The following is an 11,404-nucleotide window of genomic DNA, read 5'->3' as shown; positions in this document are numbered from 1 at the left end:
TTCTATATACTTGGCATAAACTGAATCATTGTTTACAGATGTGCTGTGCTTGGAAGATTTTTCTCTACAATCATCAGGATTTGATCCGTTACCTTCTATGGTCTTTAATCTTCCATAGGCATTTGCCTTATAATATTCCTATCATCTTGCTTATTTTAAAGACATTGCTTTTTAAGCCGGGCAGTGGTGGCACAGGCCTTTAATCCCAGCACTTGGGAGGCAGAGGCAGGCCAATCTCTGTGAGTTCAAGGCCAGCCTGGTCTACAAGAGCTAGTTCTAGGACAGCCTCCAAAGCTACAGAGAAACCGGGTTTCAAAAACAAGCAGGCAGAATGCCTATGAGTTCTGAGGCCAGCCTGGTCTACAAGAGTTAGTTCCAGGAGAACTAGGACTGTTACACAGGGAAACCCTGTCTTGAAAACAAAACAAGCAAACAAAAAAGATACATTCTTTCAGCAGCAAATAGGGCAAGGTCGTACTCCCTTCTCAAAGATAGGAATCCAGAGCTGATTTGCCCTCCTAAGAGTTGGAGCCCGGCTTCTGGAGCTCAAGGACAGTAAACTGAATTACTACACACTTCAGCACTACCTGTGGTAATTACAGGATCTGTGGATTACACAGCTCACAATTTGCATAAGTTCCACAACAAAACTACCTAAAACACTGGCTTACCTTTGCTTACCATTTGCTGAGCTATGTTAGCTCACCAAATTCCCCCTTTCCAAAGGTTTCATTATCTCATCTCACTGTATTGATCGACCTTTGGAGTAAGATGGGCCAATTTAATGTGTCTAAGTATGTTATTACACAAGTTGCCCAAGCTATTCACTAATTGATTCTTGCCCGTATTTTTTCCCAAACTGAAGTTAATACTTACCCAAAGACACTGGTCATATGAAAGGTTTTTAATTCTGTAATACTTAATCTGTCTTCTGTTGAGTTTCCTGGTCTGAACAACTTCACTTTCCTGTCGCACGACTTTCCTTTTAATCTTCCTTTATTTTCCTAGGACTTACATAATTTAAACGTTACCCCATTTTACCTCTATTTGTGAAGGGATATTATGTGTCAAATTTCCTTGACTTAAATGGATCTCTAGGCAAGCAATTTTTAATGAAGATTTTTCGTTGTTACTTTCAAGGTCTAGCCTATTCTTTTTCAATAGCATTTACTTTGCTTACAGTGTATATAAAAGAAAGTTGAGGAACTATATGCAAGAAAAAGTCTCTAAGTAGAAGTGCTAATAAATCGTAAAATGCAGTACACAGAGAGGTCACAACTTGATTCTTATTTCTCCAATCTAATGTGTGGAAAAACGGGAAGCAAAAGACTTCAGTGTTGGAAAGCTGTGTTCTTCAAAACAGGTTAAAGGTCCTGTTTATCAGTCCTAGACGACTGAGCAGGAAGGATTTTCAGATGATGAAAGCAGCCCTTGTATAGCATAGAAACAATTGCGATACAGCTTCAATTAGAGGCCTAGATTAAAAGGACACTGGAACAGGGCTGGATCAACAAAATGGGAAGCTTAGCTTTTGACGCAAAAAAAAAAAAAAAAAAAAAAAAATACATCAGTCCATGATAAAGCCGAAGATTCTTAATTTTAAAAAGGCTTCCCTTTAGCGATGGCTAACCTTTATCTGTGAGTGAGCACCAGTACAAAGGATGCATGTGATTTCGAAATGCCACAATCGAGCCAACTGCAGTTGCCAGCATCAGCAGTTTGAGGGTATAACCTAAAAGAGAAAAAGGGAAAGAAAAAAGGCTCGGGGGCAACAAGACTCAAAAAAATACAGACACGTCCCGCGTCCCATGGGCTAAACTCTGCGGAGAGCCTTCCCACGTGGAAGTGAGGGCGGTGACCAGAATCCCTCATCCCGGCCTAGGGTAGGGCTGAGCCCTGGAGCGGTGAGTCACCCGCCCAGCGGTCATGCGACATCAATATGGGGGTGATGACGGAGTTCTGGGGCGCAGGTGCCAAGGTAAACCGTTGGCCAGGGCGACGGAGCTATGGCTCCGGGCGACAGGGTTCCGCCTGCCAGAGCCGCGATCCAAGTTGAGGCGAACTCGAGGCTCGAGCCGCGAGCGCGTTGAGTGACGAGGTACAGCTCGCACTCCGCGCCATTCATCAACCGGTTCGCACCGGTGGCGGCCGCCGCGAGTGACGTCGGCGGCCCGGGCCCCGCCCCGTGCCTTAGCGTCCCGCGCCGTGATTGGTTGGCGCCGGGGCGCACGTCGCGCCGGCTATAAAGGGGAGGGCTTGTGACGCAAGGGCGCCTGGGCGCGCGCATTGGCTCTGGGCTGCGGCCGGCTCGGCGACGCTCCTCGGGCAGCTCACTGCATGGTCGTCTGGTGCCCCCGCCGCCTGCATCGCCGCCGCCGCCGCCGCCCCGCGACGCCCACCGCCGCCTGCCCTGCCGCCGCCGCCTGCGCCGCCTCGGGACCGGCTGTATGATTAGGCCACAATCTTCAATGAGTAGACATATTCCTGTGAGTCCCGCGGGCCCGGCCTTTGTTCGAGCGGGCCGGCTGTGTGCCGAGGGAGGGAGGGAGGGAGGCGGGCGGAGGCGCCGCCGGCAGCGGGACCCGGACCGGGAGCGGTCGCCGGGGCCGAGGAGCCGCTTTGTGCGCGTGCGACCCCTGCGGCCTTTGTTCCGAGAAGCCGCGCGGGGCGTCGTGGACGTGGCCGGGGCGGGGCAGAGCGACGGGGACCGGGACCCGGCGCCCGGGGCCTCCCAAGATGGCCTCGGTGGCCGCCCGCGCTCGCCACCGCGAACCCGTGATTGCGGACCTCGCGGCTGTGCGCGCCGCGCAAGCCCGGGCTTGCCCGACCTCCGGCAGGCGTCGGTAGGGGCGACCGGGGCGGTGGAGGGGGTCCCTACCCGGTCCCCGCGGCGGGCTGCCTGCTGTTGGAGCAGGAGCAACAGGAGCCGGCCAGAACTGCGAGCGAGGCTCCTGTTGAGTGAGCAGCCCTGCACCATTCCGCCGCTGCGGAGCTGTAATTTCCTCGGTATAGGAACGATGTGTGCCCTGGTGGTCTGGCTTGTGGGGTCATGCTTCCTGGGTTGCCTTTTTTTTTCTTTTTTCTCTTTGCTTCGCGCCGGCTTATGTTTGAAAACCGGAAAAGCTAGACTTACGCCAGAAAGAAACAGCGTTTTACAACGCGCTAGATTGGGTGCGTTGCTTGAAATCCGAGTGTAGTTGGAACAAATTTGGTTAAAGCAGATGGTTCTACAGGCTGACTTGATTCTGCAGTCCGAAACACTGACTTAGGCTAGTGCCACACACACTTCCTTTCTCTATGTTCGTGTGCTTTTAGTTTGTGCAATTAAAATAGGGAGATCTCTTCGCGTGTCTGAGATGCCTATCATGTTTAGCTTTTGCCTGTGAGGGAATGGGACACATTAAAAGGATGTCAGTGGTCAGCACTTTTAATTGAGGTGTCCTCCAGCCACTGGGTGGCTCCACTCATTTTAAACCAGAATTTTTTTTGATTTTCAGCTTCCTGGTGGAACTTTAAGAGTTTATGTGAACTTTAAGCTATGTGGGTGTCCTGTGTATAGTCAAAAAAGTGCCGATTAAAAAAAATAACTCTTTACGACAAGAAATTATGACTCAAATGTATAACAATAATTTCAGATTATTACAATAATTTCAGATTATTAGTCTACTCTTTGAAGTAGTGATATCCTTACTGGTTAATTTAGGCAATCGGGATTTTAAATCCACCTGGCAGTTAATATCTTGTGAGCACCCATTTCAGAAAACATGGAAATGAGTTGCTTGTGGTACCTTTTTAGTAAATGAATTAAGATTTTACTTTGGCAGTTCGTTCTGATGGATACATGTTAAGTGTTTGGGTCAGTGGTTGTCATTGAGTGATTTTGTGAGTAAGTGTATTCTTAGTTTTCTACACAAATTGCCTAGAGTAGGTGGGCATTCAAGCATTTGTTAATGCTCATCTACCTCTACTCGGTTTATTTGAAAAGCTTTTTATGCATATGCTCTGAAAAAAAAATGCCCTGTAAGTATTTACTATTTGGTGCTTACATGAAACTGGTTTAATTAATCTTTAAAGGGGAACTTAAGGAAAATGAAATGTTTTTATATGTTACTAATCATAATAGTCACCTTGTGTTTGAGGCCATTATAAACTAAGTCTTAACATGAACCCCTCTAATTCCTTTTTCATATCTGAGTTAGGTTTTAGTTTTAGCGCAGATAAGTGAAGTTGGAGTTTAAATATAGGAAAAAGATAAAATTGTGTGTATTTTATTTGAAGATAGTTTAAGACATATGGTTGAGATAAATTGTATTTATAAGAGCTGGTTTAATTAGAAACCTAAGAGATGGCACAAAAGTATAAAAGTTCTTAAGAGTTACTAATTTTTTTAAGAGTTACTAATTCTTAAGCAAGAAATTTCTGATGGTTTCACTTAGAGAGTAATCATTCAATGCTATGTGGTTTGTGGGAACAAGATGGCCTGGTATTCCAGTCATCCTTCCTAAAGATGAGTCCCATCAGGATAACATCACCCTCACACACTTCACCAGAGTTTAGTGTTGATGCTGGGTCTATGTCTCTTTCCATACTGTGAGACATGCTTGGTGATTACTTACACTTAGAACCTGCTCTAACTGTAAGGCTGTACATGTCTTATTTTTAGATGTTAAGATGACAGAAAATACAAAAGGGAATTGTGCTCATGGCTTCATACTTAAGCTTTAGTGACTAAAATGTAAATATTGAGATATAATTGGACTAAAAATACTATGCTCTCTAGAAAAACCATCATACAACAGATATCTCCTTTTATCTCAGTAGCTTAATAAGCATTAAATTAAAAGCAAAGAACTGATGAGCAGCTGAAATGGCTTTCTATGAGTTCAGTAAATTATGCAGAAGTCAAAAGCTTCAAACTACATGAAGTTTATATTAGTGTGTAAACAATAACTTAAAAGATTAATTAATGAAATGTGTGTATAGATGTGTGGGAATTCCACCAAATGTAGCAGTGACTTTGAACATTCTTTATAATTGATTAGCAATTTCCCTTTAATGGGCTTGTGACTGCATACTGTAGGCCTATTGATTTTAAAATGCAGTCACCTTGAATTTTGTAATTTGAGTAAAAGTTGATATCTTGGTGTCTCTTAATTTGAGCATAGTTGTATACTTAGTGGAAAAGCATTACATGTTCCTTTTGAATTGGAAAATAACTTTTTCCCGTCTTTTATTCTTTTTCTTCTAAACAGCAGTTCTGTGGTGTTCTCGGTCACACATTTATGGAGTTTCTGAAGGGCAGTGGAGATTACTGCCAGGCACAGCACGACCTCTATGCAGACAAGTGAACTGTAGAAATTCATTACTACTCCACCAAGAAGCCCCCATAAGAGTGGATACCTGGACACAGACGTGTTGAATTGAAATCTGCAGAGCATTTTACAAGAGCTCAGACCTGGATGGGGTAAACCTCAGTGCACTTCCTTTGTATTGCCTCAGTATTACTGGATTGAAGAATCACTGCTTCTTGTTAGGAGGTTCATTTCATTGCCCATTTCTCCCAATTTCATACTCAAAGCACTGAGAATTTCAAGTGGAGTATATTGAATATTGAAGTAGACTTCAGGTTGTTTTCTTTTTGTTTGTTTTTGATTTTTTTTTTTGCATCATTTCTGTATTCAATTTTTTAATTCTTTCGTAACCCTATTGGGTGTTTTTTTAAACTAAATTAACATGGCTCGAATGAACCGCCCTGCTCCTGTGGAAGTCACATACAAGAACATGAGATTCCTTATTACACACAATCCAACCAATGCGACCTTAAACAAATTTATAGAGGTAAGTTACACTATTTTACTAATTGGTTGCAGTTTAATAGTGGAACTAATCTGAAAGATGTTGTAGCTATCGTTTTGGTACTCAGAAAGGAAATGTCTTTATGGTATTATGGTGTTGCACTTTGAGAACTATGTGTCTAGTTTGCTTAGTTAAATTTACAAGACAGAGAAACTGCCACTTAGGGATCTTTTGTATCCTTTTCTCCTAGTGTAATAAACTACAATTAGTTAATGTCTTTAAGTTCATTTGTACTTGGACTCTATTTTCCAGCTGGCAATTCTGCTGTTTTCTGCTCTTGGAAGGATTAATGCTAATTAATTTATCTGAGCACACATTTATAAAGAATAAAAACCTACAGTTAACTCAAAGGTAGCAGATAGGTGTCTCTAATTTATAGAGGAAATATTTAAATGTTAAACTTTTTAATTTCCAGTTGCATTTTTTAAATGTCTTAGTTGAATTATAATTACATACTTTATCCTCAGTCAAGTCTGTGAGGTTTTTTTTTTTTTATGGTGAATGGCTTTTTAAAATTGAAGTTTGGATTTGAGCCTTTGAAATTATTTCTAAATGATTTCAGTCTGAGGAGGTAGAGCAATCAGTAAAGTGCTTTACTGCTCATGCATGCAGACCCGAGTCTCTTCCTCAGAGCCTATAGTTAAAAGCTAGCCTTCTTCGCAAAATATAGGACAGTAAGATCATTTCTCAAAAATTTCTCAGTAAGACTAGTACCTGCAATTGACATCTGACCTCCATGTGCACCAAGTACCCATAGAAATCATATCTAAGGGTTTTTTTTCCCCTCGCTGAACTAAATGTATGATATCTAGTGATTTGCCTCTGTTAAACGTACATAACAGATTCTGCAGGTCTTCATTGACCAGCATGATCAAAAATGGTGGAGATGACACAGCAATAATGATACGGTTTTAAATACCTGAGTTTTTTTTTTCTAGGAACTTAAGAAGTATGGAGTTACCACAATAGTAAGAGTGTGTGAAGCAACTTACGACACTACTCTCGTGGAGAAAGAAGGCATTCGTGTTCTTGTAAGTACTTAAGCTTTCGTGTATGTCTGTTGTGTCACAGAAGCTTATTCAAACCGGACTTCAAGAAGCTCAGTTAAGTCAAGGCAAAATTAGCCCAGTTAGCCTGGAACTTGGTATGAACTCAGCAACCCACTTGCCTCTCCTCCTGGGTTTTGAGAATACAGGACTGCACCAATGTACCTAGCTAATATAAAGTTCTAAAATATTTCTTTTGATTTAGGACTGGCCTTTTGATGATGGCGCACCACCATCCAACCAGATTGTTGATGACTGGTTAAGTCTTGTAAAGATTAAGTTTCGTGAAGAACCTGGCTGCTGTATTGCTGTCCATTGTGTTGCAGGCCTTGGCAGGTAAGAAAAATCACCTAATTTCTTTCTAAATCAGTGGTTCTCAACCTTCCTAATGTGACCCTTTAATACAATTCCTCATGTTGTTGTGACTCACAACCATAAAAATAATTTACATTGCTACTTCATAACTTTAATTTTGCGACTGTTATAAATCATGATTAAATATCTGATGTGCAGGGTGTCTGATAAGTGACCTCTAAAGGATCCTGACTCGCAGGTTGAGAACCGCTGTTCTAGATAAAGGTCTGAATTGAAAGTACTAATACTTTCTAAGGTTCTCTCTTCTTTGGGTTTGAACCTGGTCCCTTCCGCATGCTGGATAAGTTCTCTAACAGTGTACTATATCTCTAGCTTCCTGACCATCTTATTTTCAGGCAGTTTCCCTAGTTGGTCTTGAACTCACTTCTTGGCTGTCTTGAAATTGTAATCTTCAGCTTTCCAGGTAGCTGAGATTCTAAGCCTGTAGTATCAAACTCAGTCCTAAAAAAATTTAATATAAGATACAATTTTTGGTATGGGGGTATTTCAGTAATGAATTTTACAGGGTTTAATTTTGAAAAAATGTGATTTGTCAAAATTTTTTACCTTACTAGAGCTCCAGTGCTTGTTGCCTTAGCATTAATTGAAGGTGGAATGAAGTATGAAGATGCAGTACAGTTCATAAGACAGTAAGTAATGCACTGTCCTCTTTAATGCCTGCATGTATTTTCTTATTCAATATCTGAATTAAGTAAAATCCAAATCCTCTCTATCAATTGTTTTGTTTTTGGTATGTTTGAGTGTTTTGTCTGAATGTGTATTGTGTGCCTGTTGTTACTAACTATACTAAGTCCAGGAGAAAAGGACCTTCTCCAACCTTTTCATGCAGATGATTGTTCAGTGACTTGTTCTACTTCATTGACTCAATGTACTTGTTAATTTACATTTGCTAAGGTATATGACTAAAGTTGAAGGATATTTTGTTTTTGTTGGTGTGGTCTCAACATCATTCATTGAATAAAAGTCAAAACCTGGCATATTCAGAAATCTCAGTGCTCTAGATAGCTCCCTTGACTTTGTCCTCTTCCTAGGTACAAGAAAGAACATCCTTTAGTTAGCTTTCTCTTTCTTTCCAGAAAGCGGCGTGGAGCTTTTAACAGCAAGCAACTTTTGTATCTGGAGAAGTACCGTCCTAAGATGCGGCTGCGCTTCAAGGATTCCAATGGTCATAGAAACAACTGTTGTATCCAATAAAACTGGGGTGCCTGATGCCATTGCCTTGGAAGTGGAACTTCAGATGGGACCTGATTTGTCATACATAATTAGCCAACGTGTTGGCTTATTGAATAAGTCTGCTGAAGCTTCCACGGGAATATTGAAAACCAGTCTTACCAGGCCACAAGCTTGACAGAATTGCATCCTCTATATTTGGGTTATGATCAACCTGTTTGGACACTTAAGCAAAAGATCTTTGCTGGTCAGCATTTAAAATGTGCTTATTATTTGTACCAATTGACCCTTCCTAAAATACGGTATTGAGTTATGTCCTTATATGTACCCTGTGCCAGAGTATTATTAGTATATAAGGAATTTAGAAAGATTAGGTGCCAAAATACCCATCACAATACCTGTATATTTTTTAGCATCGTACAGAACCAAAATTCCAGGAACTGAGAACACTCTAGACCTTCCATGGTTTATTCCTTCTGTCATTTCAAACACTGCAGGGCTTCTCGTTCTCTGCCTGCTCACTCTATGTTTACGTCTCCCACACTCATACCAGATTACATCAGGTTTGCTTAGCCATCAATTTTTTTTTTTAGCAAGTCTTGTGCTGTCTTTATGTCTTTCTTTGTGATGTTATGGGAAACCTCCATTTGAAAATCGACTTTGTTACAGAAGCACATATCTTCAATAATGTCTCCAGACAAAAAGCCTTAGTTAATTTAATATTTGCACTCAAAGGTGCAACTTACAGGGAAGGCCTGATAAAGAATGGGAGGAGGCTATTAATATTTTTAGTAAAATGTTGCCTTTGTCTCGTGCAGAACATGTAGAATATGCTCTTTAATTTAGTAAATATTTTTGAAAGGTATAGATACATTGTTGTAGCTAACCAATTCTTAATCAAAATTTCTGAAATTCTTTTTTTTCCATGTCAGAAGTTGTTTTCCAACTTGCTTGAATTATGGTTTTCCCATTCTCTTCCCAACCTCTCTTGCAAAAAAAAAAGATGTGGGATCTGCTAATGAACTGAGCAGACATATTTTATATGCCTTTTCAGCTGTGTAACTTAATAATTGGATACTTGATCATTTGTTTTATTATGTAATCGATAAAGTGGTGATGTGTATTAATGTTAGTTCAACCATATATTTATACTGTCTGGGAATGTGTGGTTATAGTTCTGTGGGAGAAATAGTTTGTCAGTGTTCACCAGCTTGTAAAAACTTAGTGCAAGAGCTTCAACATCTAAATAAATAATGAAATGCGTTTGTCACTGAGGTTATTTTGCTTAAAATTAACTTATTTTGTAGAAAACAATGGATTCAGTTAACATTTCAATTTATGAACAAATTTAGGGTTATGAGCACTATTGAATACCAAGTGCTTTTACTATAAATTTTCCTCTTTAAAGACCTAGATAATTTTGAACCAATTGAATGTTGTGTACTGGGGAAAACAGTTTGTAACAGATGATGACATTGATTTTAAGATTCCTTTCCAGCGGTCAGGAGTTTTGAGCTTTCCCATCCAGTTTTCTCACTTAAGTTAATTACATACCTGTATATATTTTGAAATTACTTTGAACCTGAGTATTTGGCACATGATGACTTAATAAATTTTAACTTTCAATAATCTGAAATGTTTCATTTTCATAGTTTATGCTTATGTATTACCACACAGCCCATAAATAAGCATTTGTTCTCACTAGGAGAGGAAAGGTGCTGCCATGATTCCTGAAGAAACATCTAAGTTTGAAAATTTGAATTTTTAAAAATTGTATGGTGCTAAAAGTCACTTTGCTTTATAAAATTACCTGTGCATTATAAACTATGTTACTCGTTCTTTAGTCAAATATTTTGTATCTGTTAATACAGCGATACCTGTGATAACATCCAAAAAATACCTTGGGTCTGATAACAATTATAAGCTGAGTTCTTATAATTGTAACATTGGTGGATGTTATAAAATTTACTTTGGGGGACTGGGAATACGGCTCAGTAAGTAGAGTACTTGCCTAGCAACCCTGAGTTTGGTCCTCAGCACCACACCAATCAGACATAGTAGTTAGTATATAGGGATCAGGAATCCAAAGTCATCCTTGGCAACATAACCAGCCTGGTATACATGGAGTGCTGTGTCTACATACATAATTTGCTTTCTTGAGTTTGGGTCCCTTTAATTGATATTAATAGTGATTAATCTATAGGAATTATGCTTCTGATACAAGTGATGTGATAACTGAACCAGGAGAAGATGTAGTTTCCTATTAAAGGAAAGCTCTAAAAGTAGATCCCAACATCATCCCTCCACACTCAAGACACTGCTTGCCTGGGCACGTGATGAAGTTCAGTATGTTGTGAGTGGTTAGGTGGTTCCATAGATACCCTACTGTAATCACAATCTCAGGGTCGGTTTTGTTACTCTTATCTGGCTATTAGCTACTCCAGATAATGTAAGAGTATACTGCAAAGGATGTAAAAGATGGCAATACCAGATGCTAGTTAATTATCCCATACCTTACCAGTAACCTAACTCTTTGTGTTGAACTTTAGGGAAATGTTAATGGTAAGAATGCTTCAAGTGGATGTGACTGATTTTTTTTTCTTTTTTAAATTTGTAAATGAAAGGTTAAAATATAAAGTACTGTAATATGCTCCATATTACCTTTTAGGTAGCTATACAATATTGAAAGAAAAGTAAAATGTGTTCATTTCCAATAGAAAGAGCCAGTTTATACATTCACAATAGAACTGATGGTGATATAATTAGATGCATATTGCCATATTAACCAGATAATGTGCAGGTAGCCGTTGATAGCTGCCAATTAGTAATTCACTGTCAAGTGTTTTTCATAGTTCAGTTTCTATAAGGGGTTTATATGGTTTATTGTAGCTTTCTGCATACAGGTTGTGAGCCTCCAGTTATGTAACTAAACATTTTGAAGCTGAGCATAGCTCTGC

The 11,404-nt window shown here is 40.1% G+C and overlaps 1 protein-coding gene across 2 annotated transcripts; it reads left to right on the top strand.

Annotated features, from left to right (window-relative positions):
* Positions 1 to 2,332: 2,332 nt before the first annotated feature.
* Positions 2,333 to 8,564, top strand: Ptp4a1 (protein tyrosine phosphatase 4A1). 2 transcript variants are annotated; one of them, XM_038342971.1, is made up of 6 exons: positions 2,333 to 2,486; positions 5,253 to 5,838; positions 6,795 to 6,887; positions 7,108 to 7,238; positions 7,832 to 7,906; positions 8,354 to 8,564. In XM_038342971.1, exons 2-6 carry the CDS (start codon positions 5,734 to 5,736, stop codon positions 8,469 to 8,471), a joined length of 522 nt encoding a protein of 173 aa, XP_038198899.1. In that variant the 5' UTR covers positions 2,333 to 2,486; positions 5,253 to 5,733; the 3' UTR covers positions 8,472 to 8,564. The 2 variants fall into 2 exon arrangements, with proteins under 2 accessions (XP_038198899.1, XP_038198900.1); XM_038342972.1 differs by having other exon boundaries at positions 2,338 to 2,486; positions 5,256 to 5,838.
* The last annotated feature ends 2,840 nt before the right edge of the window (positions 8,565 to 11,404 follow it).

Source organism: Arvicola amphibius, chromosome 9 (assembly GCF_903992535.2).
Source record: "Arvicola amphibius chromosome 9, mArvAmp1.2, whole genome shotgun sequence".
Classification (NCBI taxonomy): Eukaryota; Metazoa; Chordata; class Mammalia; order Rodentia; family Cricetidae; genus Arvicola; species Arvicola amphibius.
The sequence above is the reverse complement of the archived record's forward strand: the minus strand, read 5'-3'. Positions and strand labels throughout refer to the sequence as shown.